This window comes from Stereum hirsutum, assembly GCF_000264905.1.
Source record: "Stereum hirsutum FP-91666 SS1 unplaced genomic scaffold STEHIscaffold_18, whole genome shotgun sequence".
Lineage (NCBI taxonomy): Eukaryota > Fungi > Basidiomycota > Agaricomycetes > Russulales > Stereaceae > Stereum > Stereum hirsutum.
The window spans coordinates 1,016,834-1,044,052 of NW_006763148.1; the positions used below are offsets into that span (position 1 = coordinate 1,016,834).

The 27,219-nt window shown below is 52.2% G+C and overlaps 5 protein-coding genes across 5 annotated transcripts; 2 read left to right on the plus strand and 3 right to left on the minus strand.

Annotated features, from left to right (window-relative positions):
• Window positions 1–1,992: 1,992 nt before the first annotated feature.
• STEHIDRAFT_162207 (uncharacterized protein) lies at window positions 1,993–2,706 on the minus strand (the record flags this gene model as incomplete). Its single annotated transcript, XM_007309819.1, has 2 exons — window positions 1,993–2,469; window positions 2,539–2,706. 2 exons carry the CDS (start codon window positions 2,704–2,706, stop codon window positions 1,993–1,995), a joined length of 645 nt encoding a protein of 214 aa, XP_007309881.1.
• Window positions 2,707–3,146: 440 nt separating this feature from the next.
• STEHIDRAFT_86529 (LAG1-DNAbind-domain-containing protein) lies at window positions 3,147–6,718 on the plus strand. Its single transcript, XM_007309820.1, has 6 exons — window positions 3,147–3,853; window positions 3,910–4,020; window positions 4,157–4,560; window positions 4,729–4,917; window positions 5,004–5,867; window positions 5,962–6,718. The coding sequence occupies exons 1-6, from the start codon at window positions 3,207–3,209 to the stop codon at window positions 6,369–6,371; spliced, it is 2,625 nt and encodes an 874-aa protein (XP_007309882.1). The 5' UTR covers window positions 3,147–3,206; the 3' UTR covers window positions 6,372–6,718.
• Window positions 6,719–7,327: 609 nt separating this feature from the next.
• Window positions 7,328–13,389, minus strand: STEHIDRAFT_86531 (uncharacterized protein). Its single transcript, XM_007309821.1, has 12 exons — window positions 13,195–13,389; window positions 13,059–13,136; window positions 12,915–12,993; window positions 12,738–12,848; window positions 12,530–12,677; window positions 12,354–12,459; window positions 11,876–12,299; window positions 11,654–11,808; window positions 10,467–11,539; window positions 10,310–10,355; window positions 9,846–10,177; window positions 7,328–9,618 (listed from the first exon to the last, which is right to left on the minus strand). Exons 8-12 carry the CDS (start codon window positions 11,732–11,734, stop codon window positions 9,441–9,443), a joined length of 1,710 nt encoding a protein of 569 aa, XP_007309883.1. The 5' UTR covers window positions 11,735–11,808; window positions 11,876–12,299; window positions 12,354–12,459; window positions 12,530–12,677; window positions 12,738–12,848; window positions 12,915–12,993; window positions 13,059–13,136; window positions 13,195–13,389; the 3' UTR covers window positions 7,328–9,440.
• A 1,997-nt stretch (window positions 13,390–15,386) lies between these two features.
• On the plus strand, window positions 15,387–22,663 carry STEHIDRAFT_172215 (WD40 repeat-like protein; the record flags this gene model as incomplete). Its single annotated transcript, XM_007309822.1, has 15 exons — window positions 15,387–15,513; window positions 15,573–15,628; window positions 15,756–17,005; window positions 17,083–17,369; window positions 18,146–18,232; window positions 18,292–18,335; window positions 18,391–18,520; window positions 18,587–18,714; window positions 18,775–19,067; window positions 19,128–19,178; window positions 19,243–19,435; window positions 19,492–19,647; window positions 19,695–21,259; window positions 21,319–21,452; window positions 21,505–22,663. Exons 1-15 carry the CDS (start codon window positions 15,392–15,394, stop codon window positions 22,661–22,663), a joined length of 5,655 nt encoding a protein of 1,884 aa, XP_007309884.1. The 5' UTR covers window positions 15,387–15,391.
• A 397-nt stretch (window positions 22,664–23,060) lies between these two features.
• Window positions 23,061–27,126, minus strand: STEHIDRAFT_150214 (uncharacterized protein). Its single transcript, XM_007309823.1, has 7 exons — window positions 26,458–27,126; window positions 26,033–26,226; window positions 25,548–25,785; window positions 24,915–25,268; window positions 24,681–24,778; window positions 24,471–24,551; window positions 23,061–24,390 (listed from the first exon to the last, which is right to left on the minus strand). Exons 1-7 carry the CDS (start codon window positions 26,755–26,757, stop codon window positions 23,685–23,687), a joined length of 1,971 nt encoding a protein of 656 aa, XP_007309885.1. The 5' UTR covers window positions 26,758–27,126; the 3' UTR covers window positions 23,061–23,684.
• Window positions 27,127–27,219: the final 93 nt, after the last annotated feature.

The window sequence follows — 27,219 nt, forward strand, 5'->3', positions numbered from 1 at the left end:
GCATACAATAACAAGTTACGAGTTACGAAGAATGACGACAGACAACACATAACACATCGCGCCTCCGAGCAAGGTCAAGCCAGGTCAAGCCAAGCCAGGACCAATCGTCAAGTCAAAAAAAGGCCGCAGACGGAACACCCGGAGATGCTGATACCACCACCGCCCACCTGCCACGAGAGAGAGAATAGACGAGAAGGAAGATTAGATGAGAAATCGAAGTGAGAAGGTAGGGGTCCGCTTCAAAGGGAACCAGAACGATAGCCTATCTGCTTGTCCCTCGGGCTCGAGAGCATGCATGCATCCATGCTGTCGTACTTACTACCCGAGCACGGACTTAAACACTCCGGCGGCTTCTCACAATTGCAATTGCATGGTTGCATAGGATAGGATAGGATAGGACCTGAGCTTGAATGTGGATGTGGATGGGGATGCCTGAAGACTGACGTTTTGATTACAACATGTAAGTATATCGGAGAGACAGAGAAATGGAGGAGTGCATTTAGTGAATATGGGGTTGTTTTTTCAGACTCGGATGGCGTCAGTGCTTTGATGGGTTAAGTGATGAGCTGCGAAGTCGCATCCTGTGGACTAGCCGAAGCCGATGCATTACTGCAGGCACAGGCCTACAAAGACAACTGTGGGCGGATTAGTGGCTTGCGAACTCCCATGTCAAAGTCGGAGCATAGGGGTTGCGTGCAATGACAATCGCGGAAACACATAGACTAGGAAAAAGACGGGGACGGACGGTCTGTCGAACTTCAAAGAGACTCGAGCTCGTGTTCGAGGTCTGTATCCTCTCCCTTGGATCCTCGGAAAGAGAAGATGAAGGATAGAGCGGTAGAAGGGAGGGATAGAAGGGGGCAAAGCAAAGAAGCTCAAAGCACGAGAGGAGAACGTGGCATGCGTGGTGGGGTCCCGGGTCGTCAGGCACTGCCCCGCTAGTGGACGGCTCGAAATCGTCGATTGAGATTGGTTCTCGGGCTTGCGAGGAGTGTTAGTGGGAGATCTGAGGGTGTGAGTAAGTGATTGGGATTGGATGAGAACGCAGATAAGATGAAGGTGGGAGAGTGAGCCTTGGGGGCGTGAGTATGAAAGTGACTGGCAGTTTGATTTTGATTTTTACAGAGGACGAGCAGACAGACAACAGGGTGCAGGGAGGATAACAAGTACAGCCCGCAAACGATACCGAGTACTTACTCTTACTCCTCGGAGTCAAAGTGACTTGATCTGAGAGGATCGGTGGGTTCCTTCAGGTAGGCGCCGTGCTCTCTTTCAAAGGTGCTGTCAGTGGATCGGGAAGTCACGGCTGCGGGCACATTCCGCGTCACCCGAGTGGTTTGTTTCCAGCCTGAGTCAAGAGCAGCAGGCATACATAACTCAGGTACTAGAGCCAAGGTCAGAACATTCGACGACTTCTACGGATGGGCTGCTGTGTGTTTCTCGTCATAGAGGATGGTCGGGCTCGGCTTGGCGAGAGGCGAGCGGTGCTGGTTGGCACGCGCAAAGCTTGCTTACTGCAGTACGGTTGATCCAAGTGGAAGAATAGGCATCAAGCGTCAAGGGTCTGGAAAGGAAGGAGGGAGAAGAGAAGGGGTCGCGAAACAATTCGGGGGCTGTAGAGTCTATTGGCGTTGTGGCCAGGCGTCAAGTATTCAAGAACCGCGCATTGAGAAGCAGAGAGGTCAGTTGGCCTCGTCAGGCGTTCAGGCGTCGAGAGTCGGGGTACCGGCAGGATTATTAGGAATTGGATAGTCTGAACGATGGGGCCGTTGGGTATGCTCCGGCAAACAGCAAAAGGATTATTTTTGGCAGAAACTCTAAGGAGGAAGAGTACGGGTCTGAGAAAGCACGGCACAGGGGTAGAGCCACAATATCCTACCTCTGAGCGTGAGGTGTAAATGGACAGAGGTTGGACGATGATGCGTGTGAGCATTGAGTTGATGGCGATGTGAGGTTCAGGCCCGGAAACGGAAGGAGAGACGGAGAGAGTGTCTAGGAGGAGGAATGGGATTCGATGCACAGCCAGGGTAGAGATAGCGATGGCGTCCAAGTCGTATTTCGAAATGCAATCGGAGAGCTAGAGGCTAGGGATGACGAGATGGGATTGAGGGAGGAGGCAAGGGTGGGACGAATCAGAAGGTGGGAGTCGGAGGAGGATGTACGATTGAGGATGGATGGTAACATGGTGGTTGTACGGGCCAGGACGAGAACCGGTCTGCCGAATGGGTTGCATGTGGACGCAGTGAGAGGAAGCGTTTTGCGCCACGGCGAGATTGGAGGACGTGGATGAATGGGACGGGGCGTGCCGAGCGAGATTTCTCCTGCGGTGGGGCTTCGGGGAGGCCAGGCACGGAGGCGTGTGGACGGATGTGGATGGGCATTGGAGGAGGAAGAGAGCGAACCGAACCGAGGATCTGAGAGTGATTCGAGCACGACGGCAGATTGCGAGTCGCTGGATTGGCCCGGTGCCTATCAGACTGGGCTACGTAAAGTGCTCTATTTGGAGAGGACAGAAGAGGAAATGGTGGAACCGCGGACATAAGTGAGTGTGACTGGGGATGCTCGTCGCTGGGCGGTGGGTGGCCCGTGCACTGCCTTGATCGTCGACGCTGGCGTTGGCGACGGCGGCGATGGCGGCTGGGAGCTCACGGACGGACAGGGGCCGGGTGGCCATGGGAGGACGTGTGGCGAGGGGATGCGGGGCATTGCAAATAAGGTTCACGAGGCGTGCGCTGATTAGATCCTCTTCTTCTTCGCGTACAGAATATATAAACGCACGCTTCCGACCCGTACATTCCTCGTCTCGCACTCTCCGAGCCCCCCAAACCGTCCTCACATCCATCCAGGCTCTATCCTTACGTTCCATGGCACAGGCCGCCTGGCTTCCTCAGCTCCCATCCTCTCCCGACCACTTTGGCATGAACCCAGACAACAGCTCACCCCAACGACAAGACCTCACCCGCTGGGAGCTCGCAGAGATCCTCAAGTCCAGCACCCTCAACGGCCCTCGTGACCGTTCCATGTCCATAGACACCCATTCCCACTACGACCATCCAATGGACATGCCCCCGCCCTCGTCCCACCCCAACTCTTCCCATCTCTCCATGCACCCCTTCGACCAAGAGAAGATGGACATGGGTGACCACTCTTACGATCTCTTCTCTTCCGCCTCCAATCCCCAGTCCAACTCGTACCTCACCGGCCGCATGCGCTCAAATACTTCCCCTGCCGCACCTTCCTACTCCATGCCCACCGACAGCCTCTACAACCACCACAATCACAACTACTCCGACTCAGTTCCCTCGTTCCAGCACAGTCCCCAGAACTCCTCCCCTTACGACATCATGACCAACATGTCTTCTTCTTACAGCAGCGGTAAAGTCACTCCGCTCACTCCTAACGATCCCCTCGGTGGTATGCCCCACTCCTTCGCGTCGGGAGGTGGCATGAAGCAGGACTACTCCACCCAGCACTATCCCGACCTCCTGTCTGATCGTCGCGTAGGCTCTAACAGCTACCCTCATGACGTTCGCGACGATATGTCCATCGGCGTTAACACTAATCTGGGCTACAGCTCCGGCCCCATGTTCCCGGATCGCATTTCGCGCTACCAGCCCGACTCACTATTCTCCCAATCACCTTCGTCTCATATGTCACACTCGCACGGCTCCGACCTCTTGCGTGGCGTTGCCCCTCAAGCGACTCATTACGACGATATGCCGGGCTTCCTCGCGCCAAATCCCCACTCTGATATGGGCCTTAGAGTACCGGGCGTTCATGATGGCTTGATGCCGTTGCGTATGCAGGGTCAGGACGGTATGGGCACGGCCACCAACTTACAGAGCTTTGTACGGTCTGTATCATCCTCCGAGATATGCGCGTATTCGTTAAACTGAATGTCTCTTCCAGCCCGTACCTGGATCAGTTCGTTCGGACTCCTAACCGGCTGGCGTTTGGTGAGCGCACGGTGATCGTGATGTCAAGCAAGGTCGCCCAGAAGTCTTATGGTACTGAAAAACGGTAAGCCGCCTTCCTTCCCGCATCACATTCCTCAACCGTTGCATCAGTCCACAGTCAACTTCATCTCATTTATCAACGACGCTGACCTCTCCGCGCTCTTATTTTTGTGTGGGTCTGATGATGATGGCGCTTGTAGCTTCCTGTGCCCTCCGCCCACTGCTATCATGATTGGCAACTCTTGGTGGTCGGACGTCATGCGCCGTGGCGAAGACCCGAAGCTCTCTCCTCCCCGCGTTATTGTTTCTATCTCGGGAGAGCCTGCCCCTCAAGAAGGTTCCGTCGAGTGGTGTAGCGCCCTCGGCAAGCCCTTCGACTCTTCCGATCCTCCGACGGGCACCACCTACGTCGGTCGGTGTGTCGGCAAACAGCTCTTCATCTCGGACGTCGACGAGAAAAAGAAAAAGGTCGAGGCGTTGGTCAAGATCATGGCTCCCGCCGCGGACGACGAGCCAGAACGAGTTATTGGCACATTCCCGAGTCGCCCGATCAAGGTCATCAGCAAGCCGAGCAAGAAGCGACAGAGCGCCAAAAATTTGGAGCGTAAGTCACTCATCTCGCCTCATCTCGTCTTCGTGGTCCGTACGGATGCTATTGCACCGTATCTTCTGGCCATGCTGCGGCTTCTTGTTCATCACCTTACTGGCTGACCAAACCTGTTCCTCGTACCTGTTCTGGTCGCTGACTTCTTGCTTCCATCCTCCGGAATAGTGTGCATCAATCATGGGTCGACCATCTCTCTTTTCCATCGCCTGCGGTCACAGACCGTCTCGACCAAGTACCTCTGCGTTTCCGGTTCGGGCTCGTCGTTCAAAGGATCAGACGGTGCGCCGCTGATGGGGATTGATCAGCGAAGCCGAACAAGCACGCCTTCGTTCATCGCGAGGACCTCGAGCTGGGGTAAGTCCCTTTCTACTTCCGCGGCAGAATCCGAGCGCTTGGCTCACATTTCCTTTTCCATCCACTTTGCATTTTGCTTCCGTTAGATCCGTTCGTGATGTACATCGTCGACGTTGACAAGCCCGCAAATGGGTCTGACGCACCTCCGCCCCCACCCCCACAACCGGACTACCCTTCTCCCCCGCCCAACGCTATTTCGTTCATGAACAACGGTTCCCCGATCCCGATCTACTATAACCAGACCGTCGTGCTCCAGTGCCTGACCTCGGGTGTCGTTTCCCCTGTGCTTATCATCCGAAAAGTCGACCATCAGACCATTGTGGTCGGTGGCGGTGCGCAGGAGGGTGCCAAGGGTGTAGGCGAGCAGTACTGCGTGCCAGGTGAGGTCTGCGGAGACCCCGTCAGTCAGCTGCACAAGGTCGCCTTCGAAGTCTTCGAGCCCAACAAGGGTGCACCGCAACCAGGCTCGCCCGGCGCTTCCGGTGCGTTCTTGTCCTGCATGGGCGAGAAGGTGAACACCTTCCGTCCGATCGAGGGTAGGCAGTGGCAAGGTAAACGCGAGTCGGACCAGGACGCGCAGTCCCCCGTCTTGCCTAGTTCGCCGCTCGTTTCATCGCCCCCAGTCTCTGGTAACGGAAGCCCAGTGTCGACGGACTACTTTGGCGGCACGTCCTCTGTCGGGTCAGCGCCGGGATCGATGTCGAGCGCGTCGGGTCTGGGCGGATTGGGTGATTTCCCGTCGAACGATGGAGGTAAGGTCAAGAAGGGGAAGAGAGGGTCGGCGAGCGCCGGAGGTGGACCGGGGAGCAAGAGTTCGGCGAAGGTGAGGAGGAGACCTGCGTCGGCGGGTTCGGCGGGAAGTCGACATGCCGGCAGCGACGGTGGTTCCTCGGGTGCGCTGTGGAACGTCGATATTGGCGAGTCGAGCGTCTGGACGATTGTTGGGACCGGTAAGTCACCGACGTCGACTTCTTTCAAAGCTCCACTCTTGCACCCCCTCCTTTGTTCCAAATTCTGATGCGTTGTTTGTTCTTTGCCTTCCAGACCAGGTGCGGTACAACTTCTATGTGCCTCCCGTCCTGTACGACAACCAGAGCGCGCCTCAGACCGGTTCGTTCCCCATCCCCTCTAAACCCGTCACGCCCTTCCCGGGCGTCGTAAAGTACCTTCCTCCCGACCGCGCCGCAGAGGCCCCCAAAGGTCACGGCACACGGCACATGCTCGCGAAACCGAATACTCAGACGTCGAAGATGCTGACGCTGTACGGCGAGAACTTCTCGAAGAGCGAGCCGGTGTCGGTCTTCTTCGGCAGCGAGCCCTCGCCGTATGTCGAGATTCGGTGCACGGAGGTCTTGGGCTGTCTTCCGCCTGAATCGGTCCCGACGAAGAGGAGGCCGATTATATTGGTGAGGGGTGACGGCGTCGTGTTCCCTTCCTCCACGCTGTATCCTTAGCTGTTGTGTTGTCGTTCTTCCTTTTTTCTCCCTCTTTTTTGTTTTTGTTTTTGTGCATTATATGTTTCCGTCATCGACCCATCAATCATATCCTGTGCTCGTTCGCTCTTCGTGTTGTGTTACCTGCTACGCCTTTACTCGGTCAGTCTCATCTATCCCTCTATCGCCCCTGCCCTGTCTTTGTATGTACACATATATGAACATATTTTTACCCATGTCCCTGATTTTCTTTTCTTTTTTGCGTTTTGCTTGTTGTTTGGGCTGATTGGTTGCTTCGGACATTTACACAGTACCCACTATCCCTTCGCTGTCGCCTTTGTTCTTTGATCTTTGTGGATACCTATTCCCCTAACTTTTCTTTTTCTTTTTCTTTTTCTCTTTCTTCCCGCTACGTTTTAAGAGCCGAAGGAAGGCTGGTTGATTGTCGCGGTTTCCTGGGTTGGTGTTTTGTGATTGTGTGTTTGTTCTGTGATTCGCTTGTCTATTTTCTCTTGGTTGGACTGTTCTTACTAGCTGGTCACTACACCGAAATGTATCATGAGCCTTTGCGTATCCCGTATCCGTGTCTGTTTAACCGCTCACTCAAAATCTTACTGGTTTGTTTACGAGAAGTATCTTTTTCTTATGTACAATGATATGAATCCGAATCTCTTTTCGTTCCATGCGCGAACCTCGACCACGAAACGCAAGACAAGCACATGAATCGTCAGCGGTCAAAGCACCTCCGTTCAACGATCATCTTCGTACCGCGTGGGTGGACATCGAAAAGTATTGAAGCGCGAAAGATTACATTATTTGGCACTCAGCGAGACTCTTCGTCTACTCAGCGAACGCGAACGGAAGCAAAACTGAGACAAGAGCTAGTTCGCAAAATTGAAATTCGCGTTCCAGCCAGTCCAGAGCAGTCCGCCGGCAAAGACACAATCGAGATCTCGCTCGCAATCCAGACTTCTGCTGAGCCCGGGGAGGACCGACGTCGACGGCGACCGCGCGCATTGCACTCCACAGCACGGTGCCTCGAGCTCCCTCTCCCTGTTTACTCGTACTCGCCATTTGCTCTTGTCGCTTTCGTTGCCTGTCTTGGATAGTCGCTTCGGCTTACCTTGGTAATTCGTCTGCTATTGTTGCGTTTAACCTTAGCCCCGCTCGCCGGTTCGCGAAGATAACGGCCAACGACGTCACCGAAGGAGTGCTAGTGATAGTTGAAGAGCAACAGCCAACGAACATCAAAGGAGGAGAACGAGACTCAAGAGGACCGCTGCCCAACGTCGATTATGGGGGTTCTGACGGTGCCCTCCACGCTCTGGCGGTGGTACATCCAGTACCTGTGGAAGTACGAGCGCGACTCATGGGTCGCGAGCACCGCGTCTACGTTCCGTATTCTCGCGCTGCTCATGGTGTTTCCTTTTATTGTTTTGACACTCCTGGTGCGTTTTTTTCTTTTTCTTTTTTCCTTTCTGTTGTTCCCGTCCTCCTTCCATTCCGTTCAGACTGCTTCCATGGACTAGTTTAGGAATGAAGGCGCTGACTGATGCCTTTTGTGCGGCTTGTGTGATTGATGAATGGTGCATGTTGTTGTTGACGTTGTTGTTGTTGTTGTTGTTGTTGTTGTTGTTGTTGTTGGACGTGCGGAATTGGAACGAAATGGGACGTCATGAATGCTTGGATGGTAACATGACACGGTGGGTGGTCTTGGGTGGTTCGGACGTATGGACGTATGTCACCAACAGGACGTAGCCTCCTACGTGATCGCACGTACGCTCGGAGACCCAACAGCGTCCACTTCAGGCGACAAAGCAGCAGCGGACGCCGCGCGCAATATCGCCGCTCTACCCTTCTCCGAAACCAACGCCCTTCCCTCGCCTTCAATACCCCCATCATCGTCTTCCTCCTCGCTTACTCCAGGCACCTCAGGACTCCCGCCAGGATCCCTATCCTCTCCTTCATCATTATCACCATCCTCATCCTCATATCCACCTCCATCGGATTCGCTCTACCCCCAACATTCTCAATCACATCCTCCTCCTCCCATCCGCACAACCTCCGTCGATAGTTCTATCCCTGCCTCCGGAGACAGCCCCGCGCAAAACCAACCTCAAATCGTGATCCAGAGCCCATCTTCACCTCCCCTTTCAAGACATCTACACCAAAGGCTGAGCGGCGACGGAATCGGACTCGAAGGCAGAGGAATTTCCAGATTGGGAGAAGCGATGGATCCGTATGACGAGGTGACGCAGGCGAGGTTGGCGGGCGTGGATTTGTTCTCGCCTGCGGCTAGTCAGCCAAGTTCGCCGACGTTGAGTAGGAAGGGGCTATCCAAAGAGATGGATGGTGAGGGCCCGCTGAGGGAGGATGACGAAGAGAAGGATGAGAGAGGACAAGGACAGGGGGGACAGGAATCGAGTGGCGACGAGTCGTTTGCGATGCTGGAGAAGGATGAGGGGTTCGAGGATACGGGGATGGCGGGAATTGGACGATTGAGGCAAAGAGTACGACCAGAACAAAGTGGTGCAAGTGGTGCTGCGGACGATTCGTGACCGCGTTTCGGCGATGTTGAACACTGAAGTTCGCCGTTCTATATAAGTTAGTGACCGTAGAGTCAGGAACACGTTATGCGGTTTCGTACGCATCTCATCATTTTTATGTATGCTTTTTGCTGGTGCGGCCCCTCTTATACCAAGAACTGAACCTTTTATCGGAGCTATGGTGTTCAACGGGTTCACCACATTGTTGTATTACCTTCATCTTTTACTTTCTTTAGCTTACTCTTTGCTTGTGCTCGTTCTAGTCGCGCTACAGTACAATGCGAAACGCCCTCTTACTTACACAGAACCTTGCACATTCATAAATAGTACCTGCGTCGTACAGTCTCTACGTTGGCAGTCAAAGGGGAATGATAAATACGGCCGACCGAGCTCTGTTACTTACGGCCGGGCAAATCGTACATAAACATACAAATGATACACAAGAGGTATTGTCCACACAGGATCTGAGACAAGAAAAGAAAATCCACACACGACAAAGAAAGGGAGAAGCCTGAAGAAGCTCAGCATCGAAACGCTCCAGCGTTCACCACCCGAACCGTAGCTGATCGCGAGTGAACGTGGGCGGTTTCCACTTCAGACACTCCTTATGGATTCTCCTACGTTTCTTCGCCATCGTCTTCTCGTGTCGCTCGATCACGGACTCCGACAGACAGATGATGTGCTGGCCTTTGTAGTGCTTGAAGAGCTGCAGCGTCGTACATCTGTTAAGACCCGATTCCGAATCCACCGACGAATTGAAAACGGAGTCGACGATATCGTTCAAGGCGAGGGTGGCAGCGAGTCCAAAACGAGAGAGCATCGGACCACGACGGAAGGCCGCACAGAGAATAGAAGGGGAACATCAAAAGCTCTGTCAGCAAAGCAAACGACGACGATCCCGATGCCATCGCAGAGAGATAGAGGAAAGGAAGGGGAGGTAGCAACTCACGTATTCATCACATCTGCATGGGTGATCGCGGTCATCTGCGCGATATCATCCACGCTAACTTCGTCCTGACACTTCAGTACCGCCTCGACGATCTTCTCTGCCCAATACGCCCTATACCCTAACAGACCGAGATCACTCAGAGGCTTCTCCGGACTGCCCAGCTTGTTCTCATGTTGGCTGAGGGTGTAGGAGAACTCGATGAGGAGCTTGCCGAAGCCGTGCCGTTGGTGCTGGGGGAGGGTAAGGATGCAGGCCACGTTGTAGTTCTCGGCGGATTCTTTTTCTTTAGAGAAGTAGCCAATGAGGTGACAACCGGAGGAGTCGCGTTGGCACTGTGATCGTTGAGAGAGAAGAAGGTTTGTGAGAAAGTGTGAGCCACGAATAGGAGAAGAGAGCGCAGAGGCCTGGACTCGAACGTGGAAGCTGATATCCGGACGAAGACGGATTCTTCGGGAGAAACTCACCATCACATAGTAAAGAAACGGGGTCACGTCGTAATACAGCGTCTTGCTAAATGCAAAAAGAGGAATATCAGCACATGGATTTAAGATGCAAGAGCTTCGGAAGAGAGGAGGACAGAAGAGGAATGAGCCAGTAGGTGAAAAGGGAAGACGCGCTTACTGATCGAGAAAACACTTGCTCAACAGGCTGAGATTACGGCAGTACGTGAGTTGTTTCCGCCCGTCGATCTCGTAGAACGAAATATCCTCGTGTCGATAAATTTCGTTCCCCGGTGGATGCATCAGGTTACAGCGTTTTCGATGCCTCGAGAGCATGAAAGGGCTGGGGAAGTACCCGAGACAGAACTCGCAGATGTACAACACGGGGAGGTGGGCGTATTCCTTTGGGTAAGGACTGAAGTACCATGCCTCGACTTCGTGGCGTCCAATAGACAGTCGGTTCAAGTTCTTGACACGGGCGATTTCGGACACGGATTGGGTCATTGAACCGCTCGTTCGAAGCTTCTCTATCTCATCTTCCTTAGAGAAGGAGGAAAGTGGCGCTGGTGGTTGAACCGGTTCTGGGGCTGTGATGTCAAATGTTCCGACTTCGTTGTCTGGAGAGCCCTCTGCATCGATATCCATCTCGACCTCCCCATCCGGCTCTCCTTCTGCGTCCTCGTCTTCTTCCTCTTCCTCTTCGGCGGCATCGTCATGTGGTGTCTTTCTCTTCAAGGTGCCCGGAGCAGGTGACGGTGTGGCGGGAGTGACGGGAAATGTGGGTATGGCGTTAGTGCTCGGCGTAGCAGGAGGACCAGGCGAGAAAGTGCCCGCATTGTTGAGTGTGGCGCGTTTCAATAGCGAGTTCTCCTTCCCTCTAGGTACCTTCCCGATCTTGTCGTTCTTCGGCGTCGATGCCCCACCGTTCTTCTTCCCTGGTAACTTGTCTTTATCCTTCTTATCCTTCTTCACCCTCGGCCACTCCAAATCCCTAGTTAGAACTAGTCTCGATCCGGGTACCCATTCGTCCAGCCGTTTGTTAAATTGATCCCAGTGAACAAAGAATTCGTATTTGTCCAGCTCTGGATTCGGCGGGAAAAGTGACGAGCTCCCGGCATCGTTTGAAGACTGTCGACGGATATAAGGGTTATTTGGCTTGTCACGGATAGAGAGGATTTCAGCGAGTCGCTCTTCGGGAGCGGAGATATCTGGATTGTAGCGTCTAGCATAGATCTTGCATCCTACGGAGACTGTCTGTAAAAATGAGGGGGGAGGGAGGGACAGAGCAATGTGGCGTGGCGGCGAGTCGTTGCAAACACGAGGTTGTGGTTAGCGTGATGACTAAGCAATCAGTGGGAGCGGGCGCACCTGGATGGTGTATGTGCCTCCTGGGGTCACGACCGCTGGTTCGAGCGTGCTATCCTCTCGCGAGGGCGTCGAGGAGACCATGATGTTGAGATCGCTCGAGTTTGAAGGAGAAAAATCGGTGGAGGAAGTGAGGAAAAATAAGACAAAAGAGGAGGCTGTACAAAGACGACACGCGGTCAGTTCGCTCCCTTTGTCTCTCTGAGGGGTCGTTCCGAGACAAACCTAGTCAGGAGGAGTTCAAACTCACTGGATACTGGACTTAAGACAAGATGAACGACGGGCTGCTCGACCTTCACCTCCCTTCGCTGGCGGTGCTGGCAAATTGACTCGCTGAGCGTGACAGTGGATGTCACCAGCAGGTGACACGTCGTGTCACATCAGGTCACGCCGACCAACAAAAACGCACAAAAAAACACAACAGTACACAAATTTCTACTTCTAATATTCCTCACGTCCCATGGCTCCTGTCAGTCGGCGCGAGACGGCCTACTTGACTTCGACGGTGGGCTCGAGCTTCTGGAAGTGTTCCTCCACCTCCCAAGCGCCAGCCCAGTAGCGAATCTGGCATTTCAGACCTTCTTTCTCGCCCTCTGCAGCAATGCGTTTCTGCAGCCCGCGATATTGACGACAGAAGATCATGTCTTGGCTGACGAACACAAGCTCGTAAGCTTTGAACCAGATAAACAGGAGGGCGACTGACCTTCGAAGACGGAGGATGGGGCAAAAGTCATTGGAACCATCACCGACGTAGATGACGCGGTCAAAAGCAGGCTGGTGGCGCTCCAGGAAAGCCTCAAGTTCTTCGCCTGCAGACGGATAAAATGTCATTTGTTCAGTATTTCATACGCTAGAATGATAGAGCCATGATGATCCTACCTTTGCACATGTTCGGTTGGCAACCTACTTTGCACGAGTGCTGAGGACCTGAGGGGTCAACTCGACGACGAACCTTCAAGAGCCCAGAGGGATCCCACTCTGCGGGATTGGTGACGATCTCTGTGAATAGGTCCTGCAGGCCTTTGGCCTGGCGGACTCCACAGTTGAATATCGGCTCTGATAAGAAAAGGTGACGAGAAGCGCATACCTGCAGTATAGTAGATATGAAAACGGAGTTGGCATTGGATAGGCAAAAGAAAGTCGTCGAGGGCTTCGACGCGGCTTTTACGGCTTTCACACCGCGGGCCATGGCTGGGTGCTTGAATTACAGGTTCAACATTAGATTTACGACTAAAGTTGAGGACGAAGAAGGCAAGGTACGCACGAATGGCATAACTCGGAGAGCACCTTCGATATCCTCTCTCGTTCCACCTCTCGCGTGCAGCTCACGCAAAGATTGAGCCCTTCATCAATAGAACGTAGATGAGCATCGTGTACCGGTCGTCGAAATCTCAATGCTGTGACTCACACAAGGTCGGTCCACTGAATCTCGTCCTTCAAAGTTTTCATCTTGCGACGAATATCGGGAGCAAGAACCTCGAATATCCTAGTCATGTCAGCCTTGACCATCACAAGTTGTTACAACAAGGTTAGAAGCGATGTACCATCTGTCGGTATCTTGATCAGCGAGGGACCTGTATGCCGAGGAGGTTGATGGTCTGCGCGGTGAACATGAGGGGAACTGTTACCAGTCGAAGTCGAATACAACGAGCTGCCTCTCAACGTCTTTGACAGTCATCTGTGTGAAGTGAAGATGCTAGCTGGTGGTACTCCGACGGTATGCCAAAGGTAGCGATGGGTGTGCGAAGGTAAGGAGGCGAGCTGCGACGATTCCGCAAATATAGACGCAGGGAGAATCTTCATCTAATCTAATCTCGTGAGATGTGGCACAGTTTCGAAGTGGCCACCATAAGTTATAACGGTCGAGGAGATTTCACTCGACGATGTACTTATGGTTGACATCTTAAATTATCGGGGCCATATGCTTTACCATATCTTAATCAGTACAAAAGCAAGCCGTCCCAACCGCGCAATGTTGCTGGAGGAGTGAAATTAATACCGTAACAGTCCCTCTGTCACGGTAGTACTGTACAGTAACACCTACACAAGATGGATAATATGCATATACTCTGCATTTGTTTTTGTGCTCTTCGCAGATAGGTAGTACAACAAAATAAATCTCACAGACAGATCAAGGAATGAGGTTGAGAAATCTCCAGGAAAACCCAAAATCGGTGGAGCAGAAGGGAGATCTGTCGGGGAGCTGTAACACATAGTGTATTTTTGACCGCCAGAGGTCATTCAATTCTAGATGCCGGCAAAAGGAGGGGTGGAATGAGTGGGGAAGGTGCTTAAGGCAATGTCCACAAGAAGCACGTACAAGGATAACGGCAGACGTCCTTGTTAAACGACCTGCTGGCATATCGGCTAATGGGACTTTATGATGTGGTCACAGCATTCATGTCTATCCAGACAGAGTTCCCGCACAACAGAGCGTCCGCAAACGACGAGGCTCACAGAAGCGAGGCCACTTTTATTGTTGGATATTTCTAGGGAATGGTCACATTAATGGATGACTTCCCGTAGACAAAAAGATATGTTTATTCGACGCGAGCACCGCTCGACATCGCTCGGAGATGAAGACGGCAGCCAACTGCAGCCAACCATTGAGCTGCGATCTTCATTTCGGAGCGTTGCCGAGCAGCGATCGCGTTGAATCAATCCCGAATAAACATATCTTTTCCCTACGGGAAGTCATCCAATGATTGAGGCGACGCACCTTGGCACTTGTCACCGGATCCACCGACCACTTGATCGAAATCAAAAAAAAACGAAAAGCCTGATTGGCGTATGACAGCCTCTTCGACTCGAAACGTAGTGGACGTACCAGAGACTGTCTAAATAGTACAAACGCGCGAGTCGTCCAAACTGCACCGGGACAGGCTGAATTTCGCTAGTGCAGTATACACATTCTTACATCACCGTTGTGAGTTCCGCTTTGGGTGCTGTGTTGTAGGATTAAACAGAAGAAGTGCACAGGACACCAAATGAGCTTCGTATTCGGAATGCATTGAAGCCCTGATGAGAGCAAGGCATGTGGCCCTATACTGACCCTTGATAAGAACATTGATAGCTCACGAAGTACCTGCAGGTAGTTGCGCAAACATCGGAGAAGACATAAGTAAGCTAGACAGAGCAGGTCGCTTTATATAAGGGAAGCGCACAGAAAATAGACATTGTGAATCATCAGTGCATAGGTCCGGGTGGAAACATGCTAGCATACGTACCGTGGAGATGATTGAACTGTCAAGCTGTATACGAGCATTATCCCAAGCCAGAAGAGGCCTTACGAGAAGTTCATGGATCGTAGCTAAAAGAGGGAGCTTGAGTATTCGATGTCCAACGTCCTGAAGCTACGTAGTTTTGCTACTTATAGAGGTCTTCATCATATAGCTGCAAGATCTAATCTAGCTGAAGTCGGGAGTGCTACTTAGTGAAGTATGCTGCCTAGTCGGCAAGAAGAGATATCGAACACGCGTTAGAGCCCATAGCACATATACCGGCGTCGACACAGAATGCTCAAGAATAAACAGCGAGAAATAAACGATCACGCTGCAGGATGAGTACTGTGGGAAGAAATCGGCTTTACGGATTAAGCGGGTCCGGTTCCGGTTCGCCACACAAACCTCCTTTGTTCAACTCCACTCACACTCACCTTGACTCTGCTGCGAAAACGCAAAGCCTACTATATATAAAAACTTGCTCTTGCAGCAGCGCCATTATACACCACCCTCTCTTAGCATGGCTTCGAACTCGGCAGTGAACATCAACATCCGGACTGTCACTCAGGAGGGTATCGTGCATTGTAATCATGGCGTGCCTGCTGCTCGACGCACGGCTACGACTGCTCAGAACTCTGGGAGGTAAACGCATGCATTACTACGTGGTTGATGCGACCTTTAACGCATGATTTGCTGCGCAGAGTGTTCTGGTGCTGTATGCGCCACAGTGACGATGAGGACCGGTGCCGTTTCTTCAGTGCGTATATTGTTCTCATCACTTTCTCCCAGTACAGACCCATGATATCAATGATATCACGTATTTTTCCCATTTTATATCTTCTTGTAATGTAACTGACTCGATATATAAACTTCGCAACTCTTAGAATGGGACGACCAACTCCCACCTCATCAGAACGGCGCTGCCTCATCTACAAACAACCATGGACCCGCACCACTCCCTTCACAACAAACTCGACACTCTACAACTCAAGCTGCGCCACATGTTTTCTCGCAACAAATCGCAACTCCCCAACAATCCCCTCGTTCATCCAGCAAACGCCACTACCCACCCTCCCCCACACCCTCTCCCTCGCACTCCGCTCGTCAAGCTCCCTCATCTCCTATGCCTCCTCCATCTCCACAGAAGACCCCACATCGCAAGCCAACGAGCCGTCAGAGCCTTACACCCGCGCAACGCGAAACTATGCTAGCCGCCATCAATGCTGCGCGTGCGCCTCCTGGCGATGTATCCGACGTCGCTCCTGCTGCCTCTGCTGCCAGTAGCACTACAACACAATCGAAGGTTAATGGGTCAGGATTTCCGACCAAGAATTCCACTCCATCCCGACCTCAGAACACCGCTACCAATAACAATCGTATCCCAGCACCCGACTTCTCACCCGCTACGAAGTCTCCTGCTGGTATACGTACTCCCGCGCCACCAGCATTCAGGCTCAAGCAGCTCGCTACCGGGACTACTCCTACCGTTCGTACCACCGTCGCGCCGAATCCGGCATCAGCAGCACGTAGGAAAGCCATCGAAGACGCGATGCGAAATGGCCCACCGTCCTCAAATGTCAGTCCCAGCGCTGCGACTGGGAGTACCAGTCGTATTAGCACATCTCCGTCGAAAGTAGATGGTGGGGTGCAGACGGAGAGGGATCCGATGTATTACGATGATGACGATGAGGAAATGAGACCTATGCCCGGACGGTTGGACTTTGATCCCCAGCCCAGAGGTGCTGCTGATCCTTCGAACGGTAGAGGTGGAGGAACGGGTGTTGGCGAAGAGGTAGAGATGACCGAAGAAGATCGGTTCTTCTCTTCGCCGACCGTCACGCAGGGTCAGGTGATGACGCCCCCAAGCAGTACGCTGAAGCCACGACTTGGACGGGAGATGGTTGATGAGGACCAGGACGAAGAAGAGGAAGAGGAAGGTGGCGATGACGTGAAGATGGAGGTAGGCACCGGGATGGAGATGGACGAAGACGAGGATGAGGACCAGAAGCCGATGATGGGCATGGACGCGAATATGCACAATGGGAAAGGTAAGGAGCGGGAGAGACAGAGACAGAGTGAGAGTATGGTGCGCGAAGCTCTTGAAGGCTTTAACTGGGATGAGTTCGAGGCTTCGGTGAGTTCCTTTCACTTCTAATCCGCTTTCGTGACACTATACAATGAAGGATCCTAACGTTCGTCTTCCGCCGACAGACTTCCAGTGTAAACTCTTACCGCCCCCAAACATCCCCCAGAGCTACCTCCGCCTCCGCGCCATCCTTTCCGTCCCAGCAATCTCAGTTCTCCCACCAATCCTACTCACGCCGTACCTCTCGCAACACTCCCATGAACCCGAACAGCGTCGAAGTGAAGAACATGATCGACGCACTCGAAGCCATTCCACAAGCTATGCAGAACCTCGAGCGTCAAAAAGCAGAACTGGAAAAAACAGGAGAGGCGCAACAGAGGCGGATTGAGTATCTGGAGGCTGAGGTCGATAGGTTAGTCCACTGAACATACGGTTGATTTTCTGGGATAAAGTGCACCGTTGTCTGACAGTGACCTTCCTCTGCCCGTTCAGTTTGAAGCGGGCGAAAGAGAATATCGAGGACGCGTTCAGAAAATATATGTTGCTACACGGGTAGTACGTGTTCGGGGGACGCTGATAGTGACGGCAGTGTCTGTCAGAGGCGCTGCGTTCAAGCCTACAGTTTCTTTTGTTTTCTTCTCTCTCATCTTTTTTTTTTCGCATGATCCGGACTGTCAGGATTTCTGGTATCGTTGTTTGGATCTGTAATTTTCTCTTTTTCTGAAAATCCGGCTCAGGTATATGCTCATTACTTGCTCTCATCTTCTCCCCTCGCATGTATTATTAACTCCAATATGCTTTCCCTCATCTTCCTTTGCTGTTGGTCTGAATCCGCTCTGCTCTGTTGTTACATACGCTCTAACTTGAGTTTGAATCCGAGCCGGCTGCTCAAACTTACGTTCTGCTACGATTTACTGAGTTCTGACACTACGCATAGACAATTGTATGCCGCTCACGATATTCGCCCATTCCTGGTATTCATCCGTTACTGCCGTGTGAGGTTCACGATTTTTTTATGACCTAGTTGCTCTCGTGGTTGGCCAGGTGCAAGGGCTCATCTTTTTCTGTATTGCCTGACGCCTAGATGCTATGCGACTCGGAGCGCTCTCATTGTCCAAGCGTCCTGAATAAGTAACTCACACCCATATATGCTCTTTGACGCCTTACACACGTTTACACCCTTCCTAGGATCCTGACTGGCGACAGCTCGTCTCTCCTCGTCCTCCGACATCCCCCAACTTCGCACTCAGTCTACCGACCAATGTCTGCAACAGAGTTCGTTCTTTTCGCACTTACATCTGATCATACCACATTCTAATCCTATATACTTACAGAATTACTCCTCTGTCCCCCTCAAAGGGTCCAGTACATATCACTGGTATGTCCGTTAGACTGCTATAGCTGTGGCCTATTTGTTCACGACCAATTTATAGTTCTTCGAGCTCATCAACTTCCTCATGACAAAACGAGTCGCAAATATTTCGCTACTATCAAAGTCGACGGCGTATCAAGAAGCACCCAGGACAGAACTGAGACAGAAGGGTGGGATGAGCGGTTCTCGTTGTGAGTGTCCCTCTCCCCATCCAAATCAGGCTCCTTCTGTATCCGCTCCTGATCTCTCGCCTATAGCGATGCATCAGAGTGGTCGAGGCTGAGCGTTTGTGTTTACAAACGCCGGGTCTTCCAGTCAGATAAATTAATCGGGAGTTTTGAGGAGGAAGCGTTTGAAAGTCTCTTAACAGACTCGTTCGCGAAAGGTATGTGCGACCACTCCTAGAACTTACTATATACTTCATTTAGACCTATTCGCCGCACAGAAATCACCCGACCGTTGCAGTCAGACCAGTCATCAAATCAGGCCACGCCAGCTGGTCATATTACACTGAGGGTTGGCCTGGAAGATGACAAGACGGCTGCGATGGCTGCGGTGGTACAACGAGCGAAAATCCGAACCTCCTGCCTTCAGCGCTCCCGAGCAGTCGGGAACAGCTACCTACTCGATGACGTACAGTCCGTTGATGACATATCACTCGATACGATAGAACAAACATGGGGCCCTCTGCTAAGCAAGTTGGCGGTTTTTTCGAGCATAGCGGACTCGGTCGCAGAGGTAGAATTGAGTCGAGGTCTCTCCGAAGTAGTTGCGGCTGACAGCTATGTGCTCGACTAGATCCATCCATATGCCCAGGCCACGTACAGTGTCATCTCGGTCGCGTACAAGGTGCGTACACTGCCTTTAAATCGTGTACATATGGGCCCTTACTCTGATGACTGCGAATCCACAGCTCGTTGTAACACAAATGCAGCGAGACATCAACATTCTACTTCTCGTCGATGCCATGAATGATGTGTATGACTTCGTCAAGGAAGCCGAACCACTTCGCAGAATCAAATCTCACAAAAAAATAATAATTCTGCTGGCGCAACAGACAATAGAATGTGGTTATTTTATATCCGCGTATTGCAATGACGATTTCTGTATGTCCGACTTCTTCTTCTATATATGACCTTTTGCACACTTTTTATATATTTAGTCACTCGTACCTTGAAGCATGCCGTGGCTCCCACAGATACAGCCATCGTCAGGTACGGAAACAAGTTCTCCGAGCTCAAGGCTGCTCTTCTGGCCCATGCCACGATCAATACCGAGATCGCTGTTTTGCGTGTTTTAGGTATCGTCGAACGAATCGGTCAGTTGGCTTCTATTTTTACTTTCATGGCACTGACAGCCACCCAGAGATCAAGTTGGATCTTCTGGACCTTCCGTACGCTCGGGGCGCTCGATTCCATGGAGGACAAAGATTCCTTCCCGGGACTCGTCAAGCTCTACTTTCCAAACTCAAGGAATGGGTTGACGACCCAGACCCAAAGGCGCGCCGCGTTTTAATTCTGGTTGGCGATAAAGAAACAGGAAAGTCTGCTATTGCGCACAGCATCTCTCACCACTATCATGAACTTTGCCGCCTGGGCTCCTCAATCTTCGTATCTCCTGCGGAAGAGGCCGCTGAAACACGCATGCCCCTGAGATTCTTCCCTACCATTGCCCAGGATTTGGCCGCTCTCGATTCACAGTATCGCCACAGACTGTGGGATGCGATAAAAGCCGACAGGTCGCTCAGAAATGTCCTCAACTACACTGACCAACTACAGAGTTTCATTCTCGCTCCACTTGCTGATTTAGTTTGGGCAGGTCCTATTGTTCTGGTCCTCGACGGATTAGAGAGCTGTCGAAACCTCGATAGCCTGGGACAGTTCTTGACAGTTTTATCCAAGAGGGTCAATGACTTACCTTCCAACTTTCGCATCCTCCTGACTGCATGCCCAGACACACAGGTCTTGCATCACTTCACAAGCCACCCAAATGCCCAGATAGAGCAGTTGAATGGACCCAACGATTCTTCGGTATATAGTGATCTCTTTGAATATGCGAAATCGCGTCTCAGTATCGGCCGCCATGCGGGCTCCCTCGAACCCCGCATGGTCGACTGTCTCGATCTAGTCCAGAGCTCTCGAAAGTTGTTCCTGTGGATGTCATTGATATGCGATAGGATTTGTGGTGAACACTCGGATGCCAAACTCCCTGAGCGCATTCGAACTGCCATGCTGAGCTGTCCTCCTGAATGTTCGTTAGCGGAGTTGACACCACCCAAAGACTATATTTTTCACCATGCTCTCAGCCGCCTCTTTGACCCTCGAGATTCAACTGCAATGGGGCAGTTTAGAGGCATCATGGGAAATCTTCTCGCCTCATACCGCCCGCTCTCGCTTTCCGACCTTGTAGAGATGAGAGATCGGGCCTCCTCCTCTGAAGAGGACATCGTCGCGGTGGTTGCTAAGATGGATTCCTTCCTAACGAACGTCACAGATCGCTGTGCTCCTCTGCTCCCCTTCCGTCTCTCTTTCTTTGAGTTCCTCCGTGACCCCCAGCGAAGCCAACACTTCTTCGTTGATGTAGCAGACTATCATCATCATATACTCGCCATGAGATGCATCCGTGTTCTGAGCGAACAGCTTCAATTCAACCTATGTCACCTTGCATCCTCATATCTACGGAACGACGAGGTCATCGACCTTCCTGACCGTCTCTATCGTTTCATCAGCCCAGAACTCTTATACGCATGTCAGTTTTGGATGGAGCACTTATGTGCAATCGAGGGGACAATGCCAGAAGCTCTAGTCGCAGAAGTCGAACTACTGTTACGAACGCGCCTCTTCTTCTGGCTCGAGGTCCTCAGCTTGATTGAGGCCGTGGATATAGCGATAAGTGGACTCACCAAAATCGTCGGCTGGAGTCGTGCAGCCGTAAGTGTCTGCCTTCGTATTGACTATATTCTACTCCGAGTCTGATCCATCTCTCCAAGGTCGAAGCGATCTCTTTTGTTCAGGCATTTGAGGCCGCAATCAAAACATCGGCACCACATATCTACATCTCCGCCATCAGATTCTGGAAGATAGAGCAGCGTGAACACTTCCAACCATGTTTCAGATTTCCTGAGTGCGTTCCATCTCCCATTGTGAAGTGACCGTTGCTGACCGTTGTAGCACAGAATCTCGAGGTCTCATACCAAAGAATGTTATGTGTTCAAAAAGCACCGCGAGATCATACGCTCCATCGCCTTCTCTCCGAGCAGTCGTCGCATGCTTTCTGGTTCTCACGATGGGGCATTTCTTACTTGGGATATCTCGCAGCGCCCTTCCGTTTCGGCTTTGACCACCAGGATGCATAGTATGGGATGGGACCAATGTGGCGTGTTCTCGGACAATGGAACCATCACCGTGCATTCAGGAAACTACTTGCGAAAATTGGACGCAAAGACCGGCGAAGTTCTGTCGGAATCCAACTTGGTCACTGGATATGATGGGTCTTACCAGGGGTTCGTTTCCGTCTTACGGCCGGACGGTGAACGCCTCGCTGTCTGTGCCCGATCCGACCGCTTGTTGTCCGTTTACGACACCAATTCAGGGACACTTATCCTAGGTCCTCTGGAAGTACGTCTAAAACCGGCCGAGTATGTGACGCGTTTGGAATACTCGTCTCAAGGATCGATCTTATCCATTGGGGGGAATGAAGGCAGCCTTTGTCTGTGGGACGCCGTCAGCGGAGAGGTGCTCTTAATTAACGATGTATTCAACGACCGCGTCCACGATATAGTCTTCTCAACAGACGAGAAATGGCTCATTTCGGCATCTCACTACCCGAGATCCATTCTACGAGTTTGGGATATTCGAACGGGCAGCATCCTGCATGGCAGCTTCGACGAGGAACGCATACCGTCCCTCAAGAGATTGTCCGCTATCAACGTTACTCCGGATAGGCGATACGTCACTTTTGGAACTCGCACTAAGGGCTTGAGACTTGTAGAGGATTTCTCACTCTACTTCATTGATCTTGAGACGGGCGAATCCATCACAATCCCGCCGTTGGTTGGGCACAAGGGCCGCGTCACCTGTGTAACGTTCTCTCCAGATGGAACCATGGTTGCCTCTGGGTCATCTGACAAGACCGTCAGGACGTGGAGGATAGCGATGCCTTTCGGTGAACGTTCACTATGGGGAAAGGGGGACGATTCAGGATGGATTCTTGGTCGGGACAACGAGTTGCTTGCATGGGTACCGCCAGAGTTGAGGGAAGGGTTCAATTGGTCACCGCAAATACAGGGTGAGGCTCATGGGACGTCGTGGACGAAGTGTATGGTCGAGGAGTAGTTGAATTGAACGTTCCGTTTGCGGCTTATATTCAATTTTTCTTTCGCTGTTCCGAGTCTCTCCGATATTGTGATTCGTTGTTATACTTATGCAGCACATACTTGTCGCCTCGTTCCTCTATTCACGATTGTGTATGGTTTCGGCCATCCAGACCCTGTCGTTCAGATCTCACGTGTGCTTAGTCTGTCGATTTCTGACCTCTTGAAACGTTTCTACTCTTTCATTTTGGCTGGTCGGCGGTGTGTAGTTCATTCCGGTTCTTTCACGTCGATTGTTTCCCCTTCTTTCTTTCCATTTCAAAACGCCAGACATACTTAAAACCTACCGCCGTCCTCTCCTTTCCTCAAACTCTGAATATCCTGCGTGTACACCTGCAGTTATTATATTTGCACTGCACCGCACTGTGTCTGTATGTATCCTATGGAGAGAGATCGAGATTACATAGCATGCTAGAAGAGAAAAAAGTGAAAAGAAAAGAAAAACACAAGAAGCTGAAGGAAAGGCAAGTGTAAGCGACGTTGAAAGAAAGACAGGGGTCGTGCAAGGAATATCAACATTCGAAGGCGAAGGGTGGTGGCACTGACACGGACACCATGGTAAGTTGGCGGAACGTGCACGCTGCACGCGCACTCGAAGTGGGTAATCGTTCGAAAGCCCAAAGGACCTATATAAGAGTCGAAAAAAATCAAAGATCGAAAATCGAATAACCATAGGTAGATTGTGATGTGAGATATCTGAATCTGAATCCGAAAGGGTAGATATAGCGAGTGTGTGTGGATGTGGTGGAGTGTGAGAGTGAGGATGAGGATGAGGGTGATTATGGATATCGATGTGAGGATTGCAGACTGACGAGCTGACGACGATGCCTGGGGACATGGAAAGAGCGATACGATACGATACGATATGACGAAGGAGAAAAGAAAAGCAGTACAAGAACATAATATGATACAACGCCGCTCCAGGGCGATCTCCTCCTCTCAACCCACCTTCCACCTTCCAGATAGATCCTCCAGCCTTCCCATCACCCCGGCCCATCCAGCACCAAAACCACCGGACTCAAACTACTAACGACCTCCACCCGACTCGTACTCCCCCACGAACCTCTCCCCCCACCCGCATTCCCCGCACCTCCCGTCCCCGCAGAACTCCCCTCCCCACCAGCACCACCAGCACCGCCCTCTCCACTACTACCACGCGAACCTCCCGCTTCCGCTGGTCTCTCCCCATATCCCGACCACCCCATCTTCCTCCCATACCCCTCATGATCGTATTCCAATCTCCTCTCTCCCAGACCCGTACTTGAAGCAGTCGTACTCCTGTCCTCGCTCAACCACTTCGCCCACAACCCGCTCATCCCTCCACCCTCCGACGCAGACGCCTCGTCACCCTCCGACGCAGACGCCTCGTCACCATCCGAAGCAGCACTCGTCTTCGCCACCCCCGCCCTCGTCTCCACGCTCGTCCTATCGCTCTTCGCCACCACATCAAACGTCCCCTCAAACATCTCGTCCAGCGTCACGTTCACCGCCCCCTGCGTGTCCAGCGCCCTGAAATGGTATCGCGAAGGATGTTGTGAGTGTGGATCGTGCGTGACCGAGAGTGAGATGGGGGCGTTGAAAGTTCGGGCGTGCGTCACGAAGTCGTGGTAGCGCTGGTGGTGTCTGTGTCGGAGCCAGGGTTCGTGTGAGGGCCCGTGGAGGAGGAATGTGAGGGTGCCTTCGATTGCGCTGATGTTTTCATTTTTGATTGTTTTATTTTGGTTGTTTAGTGATGATGCTTCGAATAAAGAGGGAAAGAGAGTACGTACCCATTACCGGTATCAAATGCCAAGAACGTAGGTTTTGCTTGTCGTTTATCATGCACTAATGACACGTTTGCAGAAATCGCACTGTTCACACCAACATAAAGCGATCGTCCCATCATATGTCAGTATGATTTCGATCCAAGGGAAGGGAGGAAGGTAGGGAGAAAGGCAGGTAGACAGGGCGGGGGGAAGGCCGGGAACGAGCAAACGCACCCATTGATCGTATCCAACGAGATCGTCTCCGAGATATTGAACGTCCCCGATACTTCCGCTTCTGACGTCTTGACCGACAACGATGATGCCTCAATAGACTGCACGGCGCGATAGATCAAAATACGACACGCTCAGTTAGTTATGACAGCGTCGAACGCGAGAGGGGAGGGAAGGGAACGAAGGAGTGGAGTGAAGAGAAGTATAAAATAAACGAAACGAAAACGAAAAACGCACATCGAACGAAACCCGACTCTTCAACCCCTCAATCGACATCCTCTCAAACGTAACCTGCGGCGACACCCTCCCAAACGACTGATCGAAATAAGGCAAGTACGTCGATATCTTCTGCATCCTGTATCGCTCCCGTTCGCCCGTCCAATTGTTGTTGTTATTGTTGTTGTCTCCACTGTTCCCGCTCCCGGATTCGGTTTCTTTCTCGAGCATGGAGAGGGAGGACCATAATGATGATGGATGTGACGATGAGGAAGATGATGATGATGAGGAGGAGGATGATGAGGAATGTGGTCGAGGGAGGAGAAGCGTCATGTTGAACTCGATATTGTCCGTCTCGGATATATTTCGTGGTACCTGACCGTCCCAAGACAAAACGCGAATGAGTAAACCACGCACGACGAACATGTATCAAGCAGGAATGGTATGAGTCGATCAGGTTGGCTCGCGGTGGACCTGAACTTCCAAGCCCTCGACCGCAGCCAAGACAAACCTCTGCCTCCCGCCAAGCGCAACCATACCTGCATCTCATCCTCCCGCCCTTTTCCCGACCCTGCCCTGCCCTCCCATCCCAATCCAAACACCACCCAAACCCATCTCTATCTCTAAAAAGGAGCAAAAGAAAAATCAACTCACATACAAACTCAACCCCGTATTATTCTCGCTCTTCATCAAACACACAAACGTCTCCCTGAACGCCTCCTTCCCACTATCATCGTACCTCGCCGTCACCTCCACCGTCGCATCTTCCACCGTCACGTCCGGATTGAGATCGACGTGCAGACGGCCGGAGATGCCGTGGATCTCGGCGGGGTCGGAGGTGCCGTTGATGCGGATGAGGAGGGGTGTGTCGGTTGGGAGGTGGAAGAGAAGGCTGTTTTTTTGAGCGTTTTATTTGTTTGAAGGGATGGAGGGAGGTTGTTTGGAGCGTGGGGCGTGTATCGGGTTCGGAGAGAATGTGAAGTTGTGTTGCGGGCCCGGGGGATGCGTGAGAAGGGAGTAAAGGGAAGGAGATAGGAGGGATCACACATAGGCACATGAACGAGAAGCCACGTAACCAAAAAACAAAGTCTTCGTAAGGCCAAAGCAAAGCAAAAGATAGGAGGATCACTCGCACGAACCTTGCCGAGTTTGAGGTTGATGGTGACTCGTCCGAAGACGACGACGATTCCCACGTATTGCACTGGACGGCTTCACCAGCGAAAAGAGGAAGAGCGAGGTCTATCGTTTCTCCCACGAGTAGCGGAGGCGGAGGGCCTCCTGGTGGCTCGTGCGGTGGTGGAAATGAGTGCCAAGGCGCGTATGCTCTTAGCTTCTGCATAACGGGAGAGAAACGCCCACGGGTACGCAAACGGCAGATGCAGGACGTGAAAGACAAAATTAGCAGCGCGTTCAATCAGTCCAAGAATAAACAAGCATTGGAATGTCCAAAACGGGGTGGAACGCAACACGTCAAACATAGAATGGAGTTCAACTGCGGCGATCGACGAATGGAGAAGGTAGACGAAACCAGAAAAAGAATAGGATGGAAAGAAACGAAACGCACGGTCATCATGAACGGCACCCCGATCACCAAAAACAACACGACATAGATCGTGAACGCATACATCGTCGCCCTGCACAACCTCGAATTCCACCCCCTCGAGCCCTTCGTCCGCAGCGCCCTCAAACTGAGATCATCGAATACGAGCCGATGTTGGGCCTGTGAGGTCTCGTAGTCGGGCAGAATGGGGTCCCGGTCTCGAGGGCGGAGGTGGGTGGCTTCGGGGGCACGGGCGGTGTGGAGTGAGTCTGGGGGTGGTTGGAGTTTCGGAGTCTGTTCTTCGTCGTTGTCGAGGATGATCATGCTTGCGGATTAAGTCGAGGAGCTGGTTTTGCGCGAGTTGAGAGGATGCAAGGCAGGTAGGTGGATGGATGGGGATGGGGATGAGGGAAGGTGAGGGTGCAAAGGAGTGGGTCGGGTCGGTCTGCGGGTTACTGATGAAGGTCGGTGTTGCACGAAAAGGCCAGAGGGATATCGTCTCAGATGCGAATGTGAAAGAACAAAGTCGAGATGGCAGCAATTGCAGGTAAATTCGGGATAAAAGATCAACACTGCAAGCGCATGGCGCAGCAACAAGTCCACGAACAAAGAAAGATATCCGGGCTTTGTGGAGGACTCGAGCAGAGATCAGTGCTTTGGACGGCGAAGAGGATGAGAGCAAGGAGACGCAAGGCAAGGCACCTCTGCCGTTTCTCGCGAGCGCCGGCCTTCGCAGCACGCGGCTTATGTAAGGTCTCACCCTATGCTCCGACGATTTCCCAGCCC

Bases quoted from the DNA above. Each gene is read 5' to 3' on its own strand.
- STEHIDRAFT_86529 (XM_007309820.1), top strand. From the start codon at position 3,207: ATGCGCTCAAATACTTCCCCTGCCGCACCTTCCTACTCCATGCCCACC. The intron at 4,021-4,156 runs GTAAGCCGCCTT...TGGCGCTTGTAG, and splicing joins TCTTATGGTACTGAAAAACG to CTTCCTGTGCCCTCCGCCCA. The intron at 5,868-5,961 runs GTAAGTCACCGA...TTTGCCTTCCAG, and splicing joins CTGGACGATTGTTGGGACCG to ACCAGGTGCGGTACAACTTC.
- STEHIDRAFT_86531 (XM_007309821.1), bottom strand. From the start codon at position 11,734: ATGGTCTCCTCGACGCCCTCGCGAGAGGATAGCACGCTCGAACCAGCG. The intron at 11,540-11,653 runs GTGCGCCCGCTC...TCATTTTTACAG, and splicing joins GAGGCACATACACCATCCAG to ACAGTCTCCGTAGGATGCAA. The intron at 10,356-10,466 runs GTAAGCGCGTCT...TTTTGCATTTAG, and splicing joins AGCAAGTGTTTTCTCGATCA to CAAGACGCTGTATTACGACG.
- STEHIDRAFT_150214 (XM_007309823.1), bottom strand. From the start codon at position 26,757: ATGATCATCCTCGACAACGACGAAGAACAGACTCCGAAACTCCAACCA. The intron at 25,786-26,032 runs GTTCGTGCGAGT...TCAAAAAAACAG, and splicing joins TCAACCTCAAACTCGGCAAG to CCTTCTCTTCCACCTCCCAA. The intron at 24,552-24,680 runs GTGCGTTTGCTC...TGGTGTGAACAG, and splicing joins TCGTTGGATACGATCAATGG to TGCGATTTCTGCAAACGTGT.